Source organism: Malaya genurostris, chromosome 2, assembly GCF_030247185.1.
Source record: "Malaya genurostris strain Urasoe2022 chromosome 2, Malgen_1.1, whole genome shotgun sequence".
In the NCBI taxonomy this organism is placed as follows: Eukaryota; Metazoa; Arthropoda; class Insecta; order Diptera; family Culicidae; genus Malaya; species Malaya genurostris.
The window spans coordinates 255,032,154-255,050,886 of record NC_080571.1 but is presented as its reverse complement, the minus strand read 5'-3'; the positions used below and the strand labels follow the sequence as shown (position 1 = coordinate 255,050,886).

The following is an 18,733-nucleotide window of genomic DNA, read 5'->3' as shown; positions in this document are numbered from 1 at the left end:
GGAAGCATGCACGTAGGATGGTCAAATAGTGATTATAGCGACGAAAGGCTGTTTCAATTCCAGCTGCTTGATTACACTGCACTGTGTAGATTAAACCCAAGAAAACGCTATTTAGAATGAATTTGTCTCGAACACACAGCAGGCTCAGCGTTTGAATGGTACATTTGAGTTGGCGTAGTGATAACCTGCGATCCTGTTACACCTGCGTATGCTATTCAAGCTAAATTGGGTAATATTTTTTGATCAGCGGCTCATTGTAATTATTACTAATCACGGCATTTGCTGCTTCATTGATGATATTACTCCACCACCACGGTATTACTGAATAAATTTCGAATACATCACCACTATTGATGAACTTCTCAACAGAGCATCAGATTGCAAGAGCAAAAAACTTAGCTTTTTCTTATTTCAATCACTCTGCATACAATGAACATTTCGGTTCAATTTTTTGTTCATCGTCGAATTTATTAATCATGTATTCTACCGTTTATGAAAATTCATTTCCCAAAAATCTTCTGCTCGAGAATCATATCAGATAGATTCAATGTGCGAACATTTTTCTTGAATATCATCGAGAAGCTAGAGAATGTTTATACAATTGATTTTTTGCCATGTGGATCCGTTTCAGTGAGAATCGCGTTTGCAAAAAATCAGTGGTGAACTTCTCTTCAGTAAGTTTTCTGATCGATGATTTTTTGTCTGTGACATAAGAAAAATTTGAGTTGCGATTTTTTTTTCAAAACAGCGAAAATATGAATGACTTTGATTTTTCATTTTCAAAACTCCTGCACAATTTTTTGCGCAACGGAGCTGATTTGTACCAAACAGGCAAAATTTATAATTAACATTTAAATTTTGACGATGAAAATTGGGGCACCATAATTCATCACATTCAGAGAAAGGCTCAAAGTCAGGTGCGTATACAGAAGGGGTCCTTTCGGGGCTCAACTTCAACCTTTTTTTCTGTGTATCTTCGGAGCCAATGATTTTTACGTCGAAATTATCGGACGATACCATCAACGACATCGATGCAATTGATTTTTCTATATCAAAAAGTGCGATGTTCCTCATTTAACAAAAATCAATTTTCACCGAATAGATTTTTTTAAATTATTGATCAACCAGCAACAATCACAATTCATGGTGATACTTGGTAGTACTGCATCTAAGAATGTCTACCTTGAGTTTCATTTCAAGGTTCACATGGTTCTTAACTGGAGGACCTGTACTACTATACCAACCTGGCAATTCGGAAAGCTGCTGTTGGTCATGGTCTACATGCACCAAGGGAAGCGCAAAACCAATGGTGTTGCTAACGATCAGACACCCACGCGTGACATCGATACAAAGCCGCGCATCTCGTCGCGAAATGGATCTCCTCACAGTCATCGCTGGTTACGGATCGTTGCGCCGCGCCGGAACCCATCGCGGCTATTGTCTTTCATTTCCATTCGGCTACCAACGCGGGTCATCGAACGGTATAGTACCTTCTATTGTGATAAATTATACCAACCAATTGCAATGAAACCGACCCCCAATTACATGCCGCGCTTCAGCCATCAGTCGTAGGAGATGCTGGAAATCTATGACAAGATTCTAATTAGAATTAACAATTAATATCAATAAAATAATTGGAACCATAATTTCCTCTTTTGGTAAGATCAATAAATGTTCAATGTTTCAAATCTTGGTACACAATTTTCTTCGCAACGAAATTAATGATTAATTAGGAAGTTATTTACTTTGTAGGGTGTATAAAGTGAGCTAAGTTATGATATATTTTAAGAGTTTTGGTCAATTTTAATTAAAATAAACTCGTGTTGGTAGTAGTAGAAAAAAATTCATATGAATTATAAAATAAAAATATATTAGATATTGTCAGATTATTGTTCCCTTTCCTAAAGCGCGTTGTATTGCGAAAGCTTGCGGTGAACGCTTTTCTAGGCCTCACTGAATTCGAAACAAAAAAAAATGAAGAAAAATATATTTTCTTGTATGAATCGAGAAGAATTTTTTTTCCTGCGAAATGAATTATTTGTTTGATTTCTTAAATTGTCTCCCAAATGGAAATTGCATTCAGTCAAACCAGAGCTGTCGCTCTCGTGTGCGAAGCAAGTAGTTACTGTAATCGATGTCAAAAAGAATCCTGCTCGAGAGCATGGTTATTTTTGACAGCTCGATTTATTTTTCTAACACTGAAAAAATCTATGCAAAAAATCTAATTTCATATCTTTAGTAAAAACTAATTTTGAGTAATGTCTTCTAATACATTATTACTTTTAGTAAAAGAAGAAAATACTCATTCAGTAATAGCCGTTCAACCGAGAAGGTTGTGTATAGAAGCGTACAGTTTAATAACGCTGGTTGGTTTACACGCGTTAAATACGACAACGGTTGAACTACAGGTAGAGACCTGTTGGCAGCAGCCGTTAAAACGTATAGTCGTGCTGCATAAGAGAGCCCTAGTGCTGGGCCAAGCTGGTGAAGGAAACAACAAAGGGCGTTTCCCAAGCTCTACCCAGGCCACAATATACAGCCACAAGTGCTGAGCAGGAGAGTGCAAAGGCACATCGAAGAGGAAGAGTGCAAAGGCACATAGAAGCAGGAGAGTGCAAAGGCACACCGGTGCGAAGGCACTTCGGTGCAGAAGCATATCGGTGCGGAGCACTAGGAAGAAGGAGACAAGACAACTCGGTCTTTCCACTGCCATACAACACGCAGGTATACACCGGTGACCTGCGCTGGTTACAGCTGGCGAAGACGAAAGTAAATCGGAATTCGAGTGGTGCTGGATGTCAGGTAGCAGTAGCATCACATCATATTCTATCGCTACAGTGAGCTTCAGCATTGTATCAACGCCCAGATACATCCAACAAGAACATCTAGAGCAACGAGGATCTACACGGCAGTGCAACGGAGATAGACAACAATTTCAAGGTAGAAGTTTTTTCTTTTCCTTTTGATTGAGTACTGTGTAGTGTTGGTTTCAAATTTTATTTTAAAGTTTGGTTAAAAATTTTAATGTAATGGATGAATCCATGGACGTAAATCCTAGCATGAATCCGATACCCCCACGAACGAAAAAATATCAGGAGAGCTCTTCTGGGCCTTGGATAGTCTTTTTTAGACGTATATCAAAGCCATTAAACATTTTTCAAATTAATAAAGGTTTGACATCACGATACTCTTCAATCAAAGAGATCATAAAAGTAAATAACGATAAAATTCGTGTTGTGGTAAATAATTTGAAACACGCGAATGATATTGTCTCTTCGGAACATTTCAATAAAGAGTATAAAGTTTACATACCCTCCAAAGATGTCGAAATTGACGGTGTTGTTACCGAAGCGAGTCTTTCGGTAGATGATTTACTCATGCATGGTGTTGGTCGTTTCAAGAACTCTATGCTTGAGGGTGTGAAAATACTGGAGTGCAAACAACTGTACTCAGTAGTTCATGAAGAGGAAAAAAAAGTTTATCGCCCATCAGACTCGTTTCGAGTGACATTTGCCGGGTCTGCGTTGCCGTCCCATGTCTATGTCGATAAAATTCGCCTCCCTGTTCGGCTTTTTGTTCCAAATGTAATGAATTGTACGAACTGCAAAAAATTCGGCCACACAGCTCCTTACTGTAGTAATAAACCAAAATGTATTAAGTGTGAAGGGCCTCATAAAGATAATGATTGCAACAAGGAAATTGAAAAATGTATTTATTGTGGGAATAGTCCTCATGATGATATTTCAGTATGCACTGCATTTAAAGTGCACAAAGACAAAATTAAGCTTTCTTTAAAAGCACGGTCTAAGCGCACATATGCAGAAATGCTTAAAACGGTCATTGATGTCCCCCCTTTGGAAACCGAAAACGGGTTTTCAAATCTAGAGGAACCAGAGGACTCTGACTCTGACGAAAATAGTGAAGGTAATTCGTTTATCACTACCCAAGGGTCAGTTAAGAGAAAGAAGTCTTCCTCCAAATTACCAAAAAAGACACCTAAAATTTCATCTTCAAAAAAAGATCCCCGTGTTAAACAAAAAAAGTCAAAACCAAAGACTGTGCCTCCTGGTTTGTCAAATTCACAAACCAATCCAGGATCTAGTACAGAAAAAGATAATAATCCAGTGGGCTCCATTTCACAGCCACCAACAGGATTACTGAAGTTTTCGGAAATTGTTGAATGGATTTTCTCAGCATTCAATATATCTGAACCCTTAAAGACCCTCATAATGGCATTCCTTCCAATAGCTAGAACCTTTTTGAAGCAGTTATCAGCTCAATGGCCAATTGTCTCAGGTTTTGTATCTTTTGATGGATAATTTATCACCCGTCGCAAATGATACAATCACTGTCCTGCAGTGGAATTGTCGAAGCATCATGCCAAAACTTGATTCATTTAAAATATTATTGCATAGTCAAAAATGTGATGTATTTGCTTTATGCGAAACATGGCTTACTTCAAACATAGCTTTAAATTTTAATGATTTTAACATTATACGTCTCGATAGAGACTCTCCGTATGGTGGAGTGCTTTTGGGAATTAAGAAATGCTATTCCTTTTATAGATTAAACATCCCTTCAACTTCTAGTATAGAAGTTGTTGCTTGCCAAATAAACATTAAAGGCAAAGATATTTGCATAGCTTCGGTTTATATTCCTCCAAAAGCACAAGTTGGACAGCAACAGCTTAATGAAATGGTTGAAGCCCTTCCTGCACCACGATTGATTCTGGGGGATTTAAATTCGCACGGTATTATGTGGGGTTCCGTTTACAATGATAGCAGATCATCTTTAATACAAAACATTTGTGACAATTTTAGCATGACGGTATTAAATATGGGTAGCATGACACGGATCCCAAGACCTCCGGCACGCCCAAGTGCATTAGATCTATCTCTTTGCTCAACATCAATTCGACTAGATTGCACCTGGAAAATACTGCCTGATTTACACGGTAGCGATCATTTACCAATCATCATCTCAATTAGCAGTAGCAATTGCATTGCTACTTCAGCTAGTATTCCATATGATTTGACAAAAAATATCGACTGGATTAAATACCAAAGTAGGATCTCTAGTATTTTGAATTCAATGGAAGAGCTCCCTCCACTTGAAGAATATGACTTCCTCATTTGTTCGATTCTGGAGGCAGCAGAACAATCCCAAACTAAACGCTTTCCTGGGCCAACGACTAACAGAAGGCCTCCCAACCCCTGGTGGGACAAAGAGTGCTCAGAGGCTAAACTCGCAAAACAAAATGCTTGCAAGACGTTTCTAAAACGGGGAGGAGGAACTCCTCAGAATTTTGAAAAACTTATGATTTTAGAAACCAAGTACAAGAGCATACTTCGAGCCAAAAAATGTAGCTATTGGAGACATTTTGTCGAAGGTTTGTCAAGAGATACCTCAATGAGCACTCTTTGGAACACGGCCAGACGAATGAGGAATCGTAACGTGGGCAATGAGAGTGATGAATACTCGAACCGATGGATATTTGACTTTGCTAGGAAAGTTTGCCCAGATTCTGTTCCTACGCAGAGCATTATACGGGAATCTCCTCCAAACAATGGTTTTATTAATAACCCATTTTCAATGATGGAATTTTCTATAGCACTCTTGTCTTGTAACAATAACGCTCCAGGGTTGGACAGAATTAAATTCAACTTGGTGAAGAATCTGCCCAACCTCGCAAAAAGACGTTTGTTGGAATTGTTCAACAAGTTTCTTGAGCAAAATATTGTTCCACCTGACTGGAGACAAGTGAAAGTTATCGCCATTCAAAAACCGGGGAAACCAGCTTCCAATCACAACTCATATAGACCCATTGCGATGTTGTCCTGCATCAGAAAATTGTTCGAAAAAATTATTCTACGACGTCTCGACACTTGGGTCGAGACGAACGGTTTGTTGTCAGATACTCAGTTTGGCTTCCGTAGAAATAAAGGGACGAATGATTGCCTTGCATTACTTTCGTCTGACATCCAAATTGCCTTCGCTCAAAAGCAACAAATGGCATCTGTATTTTTAGACATTAAAGGAGCATTTGATTCAGTTTCCATTGATGTTCTTTCAGACAAGCTTCACCAAAATGGACTCCCAGCGGTTATAAATAATTATTTGCACAACCTTTTGTCAGAGAAACGCATGCATTTTTCACATGGCGATTTGGCAACACTCAGAAATAGTTACATGGGTCTCCCGCAAGGCTCATGCCTCAGTCCGCTCCTCTATAATTTTTACGTGAATGACATTGACAGCTGTCTAGTAACCCCATGTACACTAAGACAATTGGCAGATGATGGCGTGGTTTCAGTTACTGGACCCAAAGCTATTGATCTGCATAAACCATTGCAAGATACCTTAGATAACTTGTCCGATTGGGCTGTTCATCTTGGTATCGAATTCTCTGCGGAGAAAACAGAGTTAGTCGTCTTTTCAAGAAAGCATGATCCCGCGCAGCCTCAGCTCCATATGATGGGAAGAATGATCCAACAGGTTTTAACTTTTAAATACCTCGGGGTGTGGTTCGATTCCAAATGCACGTGGGGAGGACACATTAGGTTTCTGATAACAAAATGCCAACAAAGAGTAAATTTTCTTCGAACAATAACAGGATCTTGGTGGGGTGCTCATCCGGAAGATCTAATAAAATTGTATCAGACAACGATACTTTCAGTGATGGAATATGGATGCGTTTGCTTTCGTTCCGCTGCAAACTCTCATATTATCAAACTGGAGCGAATTCAGTATCGTTGTTTGCGAATTGCTTTAGGGTGCATGCATTCGACACATACAATGAGTCTTGAAGTTCTGGCGGGAGTTCTTCCATTAAAAGATCGATTTTGGGAGCTTTCATCACGCCTGCTAATAAGATGTGAGGTGCTGAATCCCATGGTAATTAATAATTTCGAACGACTAGTCGAGCTTCGATCTCAAACAAAATTCATGACAGTATATTTTAACCATATGTCACAGGAAATCAACCCTTCAAGATATATTCCTATCCGTGTCAGCCTCCTAAATGTCCCTGACTCAACTTTATTTTTCGATACATCCATGCAGCGCGAAGTGCGTGGAATCCCGGATCATCTACGTTCGACGGAAATCCCAAAAATATTTTCAAGTAAGTTCAGGCATATTGACTCTGAGAAAATGTTTTACACGGACGGATCGCGAATTGAAGAAGCGACAGGGTTTGGTATGTTCAACAATAATGTTTCGGCCTCATTTAGGCTTCAAGAACCTGCATCTGTTTATATAGCAGAGCTAGCAGCAGTTCATTATAGTTTGAGTGTAATCGTCACATTAATTCCAAACCATTATTTCCTCTTCACAGATAGTCTGAGTGCAATTGAAGCCATTCGCTCAAACATGACTGGCAAGACTGAACCGTTTTTCCTGGGCAAAATAAAACAGTGCCTGAACGACATATTGAACAATAATTATCTAATCACTATAGTCTGGGTCCCGGCTCATTGCTCCAATCCTGGCAATGAAAGAGCCGATATTTTAGCCAAACGTGGTGCTATTGAGGGTGAAATTTATGAGAATTGCTTTCAACGAATTCTATAGCTCGTCTCGCCAAAGAACACTTGCCAGCTGGCAAGCTTCTTGGGATAAAGATGATCTGGGTCGGTGAATGCACTCAATTATTCCGAAAATATCGACAAAGGCATGGTTCAGGGGACTGGATGTGAGTAGAGATTTCATTCGTGTGATGTCCAGACTCATGTCCAATCACTACACGTTAGATGCACATCTCCTTCGAATTGGGCTCTCCGAGACTAATCATTGTGCTTGTGGCGAAGGTTATCGAGATATTGATCATGTCGTTTGGACATGCGTGGAGTATCGTGATGTCAGATCTCAACTAATAAATTCTTTGCGTACCCAAGGTAGACTATCCAATATCCCAGTTCGAGACATTCTTGCTTGTCGTGACCTTTCATACATGAAACTTATTTATCATTTCATAAAGAAAACTGGAGTTTCAATTTAATAAAGGCCCCTTTCAAGACTTAGTTCTGATCCCAGCTGCGTCCATGAGTTCAACCAATAGCTAAATTAGAATAAAAATAATGTAATGATACAAACAAACTCGAAACAGTTTATGAAATTATTAACAAAATGTCTGAAAATAACAGCTTATTTTATAATTTATAGAAGTTAATCGTTTGGTTCAAATAATATTTCCGAGTAGATTTCATAATTAATGACGAGTTACCTAAGATGATATTTAAGTAATAAGAGAATATGTTTTAATAAATGCAAAACGTTGTGACTATGTTAGAATTAAATTAGGATAAGAATATTATGTAAAAGTGATGCTACGGCGAAGAAAAACTTATGTAAACTGCCTTAAGAAATAAATGTATTTATGAAAAAAAAAAAAAGAAAATACTCCAATAAAAAGCTTTAACAAATCGTCAAACGAAGTAAATTTTTCTCTTAGCTCTTCTTAAGTTCTATTTATTGCACCACTTGTCACTAGTTTATTTTCAGTGCAAAATAATCCCAAATATTTTTTCATCCGTCGAACTTTAAATTGGGCCGTGGTTGTAATTAAATTTAACTTACCGTTGAAAACTATCGCCATAAATCTCCAATTTTAACGAAAAGTCAAAATTAACCTCGAAATGGTACACAGCTGTAAAAAAGAACCTGTGTAAAGTACACAAGTGAGCAATTCACTAAAAATCCGTTGCGTACCATTTTGCATGCAGGCTTTAACGCAAGATCCCATAAGCAATTACTGTGCTGCTCAAAGCGTATCAACAGGCGAACTGCTACTTGGTGGCCACATTGCCAAGACGCTGTTAAATTTCTTACACACATTGAACAAAACCTACCGGAATCGCTGCGGCAGAATACAATTGTTGTTGACTTCAGGCAGTGCAAAGTTCGACCTTCGATACAAGAACTTGAAGGTTTGCTTAAGGAACAAATGCATCTTGATCTCAAACGAGTGCATTTGTTTCAGTGCAACAAAACATGCTGTTAACATTCAATCTATAGAGAGGTGGAAGCAATTCAATTCGCTAACAACATAACAGTTTATATGGATACAGGATAATAATGCAATAGAAGTGCGTGTGCATTGAATTCCAGAGATTATCTTTATCGAAAAGGAAGTATGCAATAACTTTCTGAATGGCGTATGTATGTTACGCATGCGTTTATAGAAGGTTATACATTCTTATGTGACTTTCGAACAGGACACAAGGATCACGAGTAAATCATTTGTCACCTACGACAATCAGATGGCTACATGTAAATATTACCAAAACACTGTTCACTACGGTAAGCCTTGTGATAAACTGGACCAAAAGACGTTCTGTACACTGAATAAGCGACGCAAGTGTTGAAGTACACTTTTATGAATTGCTAGAATCATTCTGAATTGACCCGAATGAATCTTTTTGAATTTGTGTCACAGATTGGCTTACTGAGAAAAATTGTTCTTCTCCATTGTTTCTAATTATTCAAAAGTAGTGTCATTGAATGGCAACAACTAACACACTAATGTAGCACATGTCATGACAGATTGTGACAGATGATATCTGAATGATTCTCTATTAAACACAAGAGGGACTTTTCATTAGTGATACCGTCTCTCTGTCAGACCGAGGGCTTATTAACCGACGTGTTACGGCTCCCTCAGTAAACGATCACAAATGGTTAAAGTCGGGGCAAAAGATACGAAATTCTTCCCGCATTTGAAATAACAACACAACAATAATGCGGTTCAAGTTTACTAGAAAATGCAAAATAATAAACCAGTGAACAAAATCAATTTCATTGAAAATATTCTGTCTCTCAGCGTAAGCAGTAAACATGGTTACGTATAGTATTCTATTTAAAGCCATCATTTCCACAAACTCCAACTTCACCTACTCGTACATCCCGCGCAATTTGCGATTTGAAACACAACAAAGAACAAAATTAATTACACCCATTTGAATGGTGCATTTTTCGCGCCTCTTGTTCAGTCCGTTTTGTTGCCAATTCCAAACCTCGGGCACAAGCTTATCCATAAACTATGTTATTGGTGAATAAGAAGAAAAAAACAGCGTTTGCAAAACTCATCACTTCGAACTCAACTTATATGTAAAATACCCAGTCTTTATGCAAAATACTACGAGGCGTTAATTTTTGACACTGCATCACGTACTGATCTAATAAACATTCCCGATCATTTTGTCCCATTCCAGCACTGGTCCCGGCCCGGTACATTTTGGCCGTACTCGGGTCCATCGCCATGGCCATCATCTACGGGTTGAAGGTGAATCTGAGTGTCGCGATGGTTGCCATGCTGAACCACTCGGCACTGGCCCACAGCGCACCGGTACACGTCATGTCCGAGTCGCACATCGCCGAACCGGTCTGTCAGGGAAGCAACTCATCCGAGGCAGTGGAGGTAAGCAGAATAGGTACTTAATTTTGCACCATTGCGCAATCGCAAATGAAGTGTTTTTTTTTTCTTCAACCGAAGAAATGTGACAGATGCAAATGAGAAGCCAATAAACCGGCTCAGCAGAAGTACAACTATGTAAGATTAAACACGGGACCAACTGGTACCCCGCAGATGTCTTTTGGAACGAACTTCATTTGAACGGATGCACATTTCAGACTTACAACTAATTAATTTCTAGCACCTTAATTTCTAGCAGACTTACAACTAATTAATTCCTACATCAAACCTGAAAGGTGCCACCAACTGTCAACCTTGGTCCGAATTTAAAGAGAAAGTTATGTAAGGTGTTCAAATCGTTATATCATAACATCCCAGTTGATCGGCAACTCTACTAATTTCAAATAAAAAATCTCACGTGCGTAAAATCACAAACATGCCCTCATTTGCAATGTCATGCAATTAAACATGTGCTAAACATTGAAATATGACAGATTGAAGCTCTTGTAAATACATCGGCATCATCAACAACCAACACTGAACTGGATATAAATCCTACACTTACATCTGGTACAAGAATTTACTGCATTTCGATTTTATGTGTTTGGTTTACGTCTAAATATAGACTCGATTTAATCAACGATGGTCTCCTGATGAAAATAAGTCGTTCAATCAACTCCGGTTTTTACTCGGCACTCGCCGTACATCGGATACATTCATATATGTATTAAAGCCCCTTCGGCAACACGAGATTCTCCGGCAAAGTCCAGAACAAATGATAAACATTCCACATTCTAGCTCACGCACATTTGATCGAAAGGAAAAATCCATGCTGAACTGGAGCTCCATCGGGACCGGGCAGTTTATTGGACGAAGAATTTATTTTTAATTGAGCCTAACGGACAGAATTCGTTTCCAACTAGTTTGACCAATTTTGACAAACCTCAACTCTTGATCGTTTTGATTATATATTGGTGTCAATTGAACCACGAATGGAAAACCGATTGTTTGAGTTGTCTTTTCAAATTTCGCGCTTTTATTGTGGAAATTCACACATATCACATATTCAGTACAACTTTGTTAAGTTCGAAGCCCGATCAATCGAGTTTTTTTTATTACCAACCGAAAAATAAGTTGAGATATTTTTTTGAAAACGTATCATTGCATAATTTTGAAATAATAGCATAAGCTTCCTGCTATTCACTCAAAAGAGATTGATAAGCTATTGAGATAAAGCTAAGCTCATCTTACTTATCTCACTTCTTTTACAATCCTCACGCGCCAAAACATACGATAGCCATTAAGACGCTATCTAAATCAACCGAGAGCTGAGAATGCATTTGTAAATCAAGCCAATCAAAACAAATTCTATCTGCAAGTCTTGAATTTCACTTGCACAATTTAATTACTTATTAATTTACTACTTTTTACTTGATTTAGAGTTTTTGTCCTTATCGTATAGAAAGATCATGGGTCAGAATTTGTAAAATCGCACAGAAAAAAATGCTTATTTTAATTTTTCGTTTAAATATTGAAAAGTTGGTACCTTTCGATCATTAAGAAGGCTTACCCAAAGAAATGTTAAAAATGTATTTTGACGTTCCGCTAAATTTTCTCAGAGGTGGCTGAACAGATTTTAACAAACTTGATTGGTTGATTTGAAAGCTACTTTTGGGTCATTGATCAAAAGATGATATAGCTGTCGTAACCGACAAAATTCACTTTATTTCTTAGCACTAAATTTTCTTGGAGTAAGCTGAACCGATTTCAACGAACTCAGGCTTGTTTGAAAGCTACTATTGAGGTCATTGATCAACTTCGAAGATTGAATAGCTGTAATTTCTCCGGAGATAAAATGGTATAAGTGACGTAAACGCTCTTTTCTCTTTTATTTTTATCCGTATAATTATTCCGGATAGTGACCTATGATCACGTTCGAATGTATTATTGCTAGTACGCTTGATCTGAGCAATGTTGCCGAATATATGACATAAACTCTGAAGCATGCTTTTGTGAACTACCCGAATCAATTTGAATAAATTGGTTTAAAAAATGAGGCCAAATTATTGTCAAAAATTATCTCAATGAAAGGCACAAAATATTTTAATGAAACTGTGTCGATGAAAAAGAAAGGCATTATCACATCACTAGGGGGATAAGAATAGGTATTCCTTTTCACTGTTCACTATTCAGCAATACCCGGCGTGTGTAGAAGCACCATTCCGGTTGCATGTGCCTGGCAGCTTTCCTCCCAGACGTCTGGCAGTGTCTGCCAGAAGCTTATGCCGGGACGCTGGCAGAACTCCGGCAAGTGTCTGGCAACTATGCATCAACTGTCGCCTAACGGTTATTAACGGCTCTGTTTCTGCCGGATTTTTGACATACAATGCTGGCAGGACCGTTTAGAATCGGCTCTTCTTTTTTAGCGCCTTTGATTTTATTTTTATTTTTTCATTTAAAATTTCAATAAAGGGTAATAACAAAACTTTTGCATTACCAAACATGATATTCAAAACTTCTTCTCTCAATATACCAGTATTTCCATTTCATTTATCTGGCCTCAAGACTCGGATTTTGTTTTTGGATGTACATGCAGGATTAACGAATATCAAATGAAGTCGAACAGCAAAAAGGAAGAGCGATCTTGCAAGACGTGACGTGGCGAGAGAATGGCGCAATTTAGCCAGCAACATTATGACAGCTGCCCGAATCTTTGAATTTCCCACAAGCGGGATACCGCGTTTCAATTATTTCATCATATACGCTTAGAAAAAATGAAAAGCATGCGTTACGTAAATTTAAGCTTGCCATATTTTCTTGAGTGATAACAGAATATTACATCCACTAATATGTACATTTAAATTTTGCGATCATCTCGCAGCTAAATTCAGTTCAATAAGCTTTACGCTTTTGGATGCAAATCTTTCATTCAGGGGTTTGGTACCTCATGTGTACCGTTTTGTGCTAAAGTGCTCATGACTAATTTCAATTTTTACGTTTCGCATTCAGCTCATCAGTGCGTCAGCAGTTTATGTTGAACTGCTAACGCTACCTAACGATTCAACATAAGCCGCTGAGCCGACGTAAAGTATTTGCTATTTACAAATCACTTATTTGCACCGAAGTGCCATGTCTATCCTTTGTTTTGCTCTTTCGACACATCCGAATAGACATTTTTTTCGAGTTTTTCACGACGTCCGATTTTAGCTGTCCGTACGATGGGTGGTTCTCCTAGCAGCTGTTGCAATTCGTGATTCATACACCGTTTCCACGTTCCGTCTTCCATTTGCACTCCGGCATAGATGGTCCTCAGTACCTTTCTTTCGAAAACACTGAGGGCGCGTTGGTCCTCTGCCAACATAGTCCAGGTCTCGTGGCCATAGAGAACAACCGGTCAAATGAGCGTTTTGTAGATGGGCGTACTTTTCTCGATCGAAGGGTTTTTCTGAGTCCAAAGTACGCACGATTCCCTGCCAAAATACGTCTCTGAATTTCTCTGCTGGTGTCATTATCGGCGGTCACCAGTGAGCCCAAATACACGAACTTGTCAACCACCTCGATATCATCACCGTCTATCAATATTCGTGGTGGGATGCGTAGTGTTTCTTCTCTAAAACCTCTTCCTCTCATGTATTTTATTTTTGACGCATTTATGGCCAGTCCGAGGTAAGTTTTACGTCATCTTCTCAAGGTTACGTGTCACAATATCAATATCGTCAGCGAAGCCAAAAAGTTGTACGGGTTTTCGGAAGATCGTGCCACTCGTGTCGATCCTCGCTCTTCGAATCACATCTTCCAGGGCAATATTGAACAAGATACAAGAGAGTCTATCACCTTTCCGTAGCCCTCTCCGAGATTCGAAGGGACTCGAGAGCGTCCCACATACTCGGACGTAGCATATCACTCTATCCATCGTTGCATTGACCAATCGCGTCAGCTTATCCGGGAAACCGGATTCGTGCATTATCTGCCATAGCTGTTCTCGATCGATTGTGTAGTATGCCGCTTTGAAGTCAATGAATAGGTGATGCGTGGGTGCGTTGTATTCACGACACTTCTGGAGCACATGTCTCATCGCGAATATGTGATCCGTAGTGGCGCGGGCTCCAGTAAATCCCGCATGGTACATTCCTACGAATTCCTTAGCTATTGGTGATAGACGACGGCAAAGGATTTGGGAGAGTACCTTGTAGGCGGCGTTCAGCAATGTGATTGCGCGGCAATTGCAACAATCTAGCTTATCACTCTTTTTGTAAACGGGACATACCACTCCATCCATCCATTCCTGCGGTGGAAACTCCTCCTCCCAAATCCTAGAAATCATCCAGAGCAGCGCTCTAGCCAGTGCCTCTCCTTCATGTTTGAGCAGCTCGTCTGGTAACTGATCATTTCCCGCGGCTTTGTTGTTCCTCAGCTTGCCGATCTCCTCACTTATCTCCAACAGATCAGGTGCTGGGAATCTGTCGTCGGCTGAGCGTGCACCCAGATTGATTCCTGTGCCGTTCTCCGTATCTTGTACTTCGCCATTCAGATGCTCGTCATAGTACTGCTCCCACCTGTCTATCACCTCACGTCCGTTCGTGAGAAGATTATCAGAAGTGTCAATACTAAAAAGTAATGTCATTTTTAATGAACGTGTAAGGGTAGTAATGATGAATTCTCCATAACAATTTGGAATGTCATTACTTAGTAATCATTAAAAATGACATGAATAATTTTCGTGTAAGCCGCTATAGATAGCAAATCTTTTTTGTAAGCTTGTTGCATTTCTTTGCACCCATTACGCGAGTTTTCTCAAAAACAATTATTTTCGAATGCATTATGATGAACTTTGATGAAAGATTAATAACAGTCAATTCATATCTCATGTCATTTATTCGAGCCCAAATTAAAACAATCGTCATATTATGGGAAATGTGAAATCATTTATATCTTGAAATAAATTTAATAAAAATTTCATTACATTTTATTCTACAGGACGGACCTTTCACCTGGAGTGAACCGCTGCAAGGAACCATTCTCAGCTGTTACTTCTGGGGCTACTTCGTGTCACAGATTCCCGGCGCACGAATTGCAGAAAGCTTCTCCGCCAAATGGGTAATGTTCTTTTCGGTGTTCATCAACGTGGTGTGCACTCTGCTGACACCAATCGCCGCTGAACTGCACTGGGGCGCCATGGTGGCCATGCGTATCGGAGAGGGTATTGGAGGCGGAGTAACCTTCCCGGCTATGCACGTCATGTTGGCCTCGTGGGCTCCACCCAACGAACGGTCTGTGATGTCGGCAATCGTGTACGCCGGTACAGCTCTGGGTACGGTTATTTCTATGTTGATGGCCGGAGTGCTAGCTGGCAGTATAGGTTGGGAATCGGTATTTTACGTAATGGGAGGACTAAGCTGCATCTGGATGATTTTGTGGGTATGGTTAGCTCAGGATACTCCGAACAAGCAGACGCTGATAAGTGAAGAAGAAAGAAGTTTCATTACCTCTTCTCTCGGATCGGAAGGATCAGGACACGGTGGCCCGAAGGCAGCCGTTCCGTGGAAGAAAGTCTTCACATCCGGACCGTTCTATGGGATTCTAATTGCTCATGTATGCAACAACTGGGGCTGGTACATGCTGCTGATCGAACTTCCGTTCTACATGAAACAAGTACTTCAATTCAATATTAAGGAAAACGCAGTCGTCACTGCTCTACCCTTCCTGACAATGTGGTTCTTCAGTATGGCTTTAAGTAAAACTCTGGATGCACTCCGAGCTCGCGGCAAGATCAACACTACAATCGCCCGGAAAACGGCCACTTTGATTGCATCCGTAATTCCAATGTGCTGCCTACTGGCATTGTGCTATATCGGATGTCAGCGCGGACTTGCTGTTGCTCTGATGACCATAGGTATTACCTCGATTGGTGGTATGTTCTGCGGTTTCTTATCCAACCACATTGATATTGCACCAAATTATGCCGGTACACTAATGGCCATCACAAACACGGCTGCCACCCTGCCCGGTATCACCGTACCAATCTTTGTCGGACAGATTACCCATGGAAATGTAAGTTGAGCTTTTGAACACTTGTGTAGTAATCCGTGTAATACAATTTTCACTATTTTAGCAAACTATCGAAGCGTGGCGTGTTATTTTCTTCGTGACGATCGGTCTCTATATTCTCGAGATTTTGGGATACAGTTTCTTGGGCTCGGGTGAGGAACAATCATGGAATAAGGGCGACAAATCCACCAATGGCGCGGTGGAAAATGGTGAAGCAGAAGCAACTCCGCTGAACACCAAGAACCCGAAACAGACTTACTCAAACCAAGGAGAATAAACACGACAACTGAATTATCTCAGCAAATAGTTCTCATATGTTTTGCCACAATGTCAAGAAAACGACAGAAAATGATTTCAGTGCTCTTATTTTCACATGAGATTTTATATTATCGTACTACAAGCCGTTACTACGATTTTAAAAACTAGAGTTACTTAATTTCGAAAATTAGTACTTATATGTATTTTACCTATGTATAATGAAGGTTTGTTTACAAATACAAAAACCAACATTTATAGAAACTAGACAAAACTTATTATCATCCGGGATACTTAATTCGTTGAGTCAAATTTTAACAATAAAGACAAATTTTCTGTTGCAACCCATAAACACGGACAGCAAAAACTAAGCACTATTTTTTACTTCAGAAGCAATCTCTAAAAACACCTACCATGGCGATAAGCGTCAAAACTTAATCCAAGGGTTTCGATCGCCAAAAACTAAAGGAAATCTAGAATTGAACGCTTGATACTGAACCTAAAATAGCAACCGTAATGCGAAGTAAATTACATGCATTTAGTCTAAAACCAGGAGCTATAGTGTTAGAATTGTCACTGGAATGAAAACACACAAAAATGCTTTAAATACGATGTTTAGATATTATGACTAGAATTAACATGAACACGAAAAATACAATTAAAAGTTGGAAACAGAGAAATGGATCCTATGGTAAAGAATGACTTTATTTAGATGCAAAATAGAAAAACAAAATAAACAAACCAATTGTAAAACTGAGAAAATGAACATATGAATGTATGACCCCATGTTGTTATATATCAATGAATCATTCATCTATGATATACCTATCAAAAACAGAAATAAAGTGAAGTTTTACTAGCCGGAACGGATAAAATTTTTTAACAAAAATTCACATAATGTTATAATGGAGATTATAACAGCTTTTCGTATATCACATACCATAATTATTATGCGACAGAGCGACGGTGCAACCGGCCAAACAGTGAAAAGTACCTGGTGAACATGAACATATATATTGGAAAACGAAAGTCCCGCCCACTGGTTTCGGAGCTGCAGGCAATGACGCAGCGGCAGCGGCTGAATAAGATGGTCAACTCGATTTCCCGGCGCGGCTAAAAATCAGCGAGAAATTTTAAAATCGCTCCGGACTGGCGGCGAACGGGCAAATTTGTAGTGTAAGAAGCTTACCGTAAATTGAGTCGTTCGCCAAGGAATACCATAAGGACAAAGACGCGGATCTGGCCTCGGCCCACTACTCAAAGCGATCGTTGGATATGGAAGTTACGGCTTAGATACTGAGGAAATTCTGCATGCTTCCCTTTTATTCGAACTTACTTGGCCAGACTTCGCTGTCGATTCGCAAGTCTACAGCACATTTGCCTAGCAAATATAGAGCTACGATCCTACAAAAATTAAGTATCTCGCCTTCTAACGACCGCATTTAAGTTCAAGCCGAGGTTAAATAAAAGATATACAATAATAATAAATAAATAAGAATCGAAAATACAACATGCGGCTTGCAAGACCAGGGCCTTACATTCTGATACGCCGACCCGAGATAATATTACTATTAAACTGAAAATCGACTGTTAAATTGGTTTCGATGTAAAATATTCTAGCCAGAATCCTGTCTTCTGAACTAAACTATGTAGGATACACCGTCATTATACTAGCATTAGAATAAGATTTTGTTCTTTTTTACCTATCTGATAAAGAAAAGCTATTGAATCTCTGACATACACCATTCTGATCAGCTCGTCGACATAGTAAAGTGTCTGTGTGTGTATGTGACAAAAATATGCACTAGGTTGCTTAGGCGGCCCTTACACTGTCATTAAAAGTATCATTAATAAAAAGTAGTGTCATTTTCAATAAACGTGTATTGATGCATTCACCATACAAATTAGGAATGCCATTACTAAAGTAATCATTAAAAATAGCATAATTCTCGTGTAAGGGCCGCTTTAAAAAACTGATTTAATTTTCTTAGAGATGGCCTGAACTGATTCTAACAAACT

General features: G+C 39.2%; 1 protein-coding gene across 1 annotated transcript in view; it reads left to right on the top strand.

Annotated features, from left to right (window-relative positions):
- The window catches only part of LOC131429565 (sialin), a 29,719-nt gene extending 12,139 nt beyond the window's left edge, over positions 1-17,580 (top strand). Inside the window, exons 2-4 of the mRNA XM_058593778.1 lie at positions 10,212-10,417; positions 15,389-16,462; positions 16,524-17,580. Coding sequence (XP_058449761.1) covers positions 10,212-10,417; positions 15,389-16,462; positions 16,524-16,736 — 1,493 coding nt within the window. The 3' untranslated portion in view covers positions 16,737-17,580. The remainder of the gene's footprint in view (positions 1-10,211; positions 10,418-15,388; positions 16,463-16,523) is intronic.
- Positions 17,581-18,733: the final 1,153 nt, after the last annotated feature.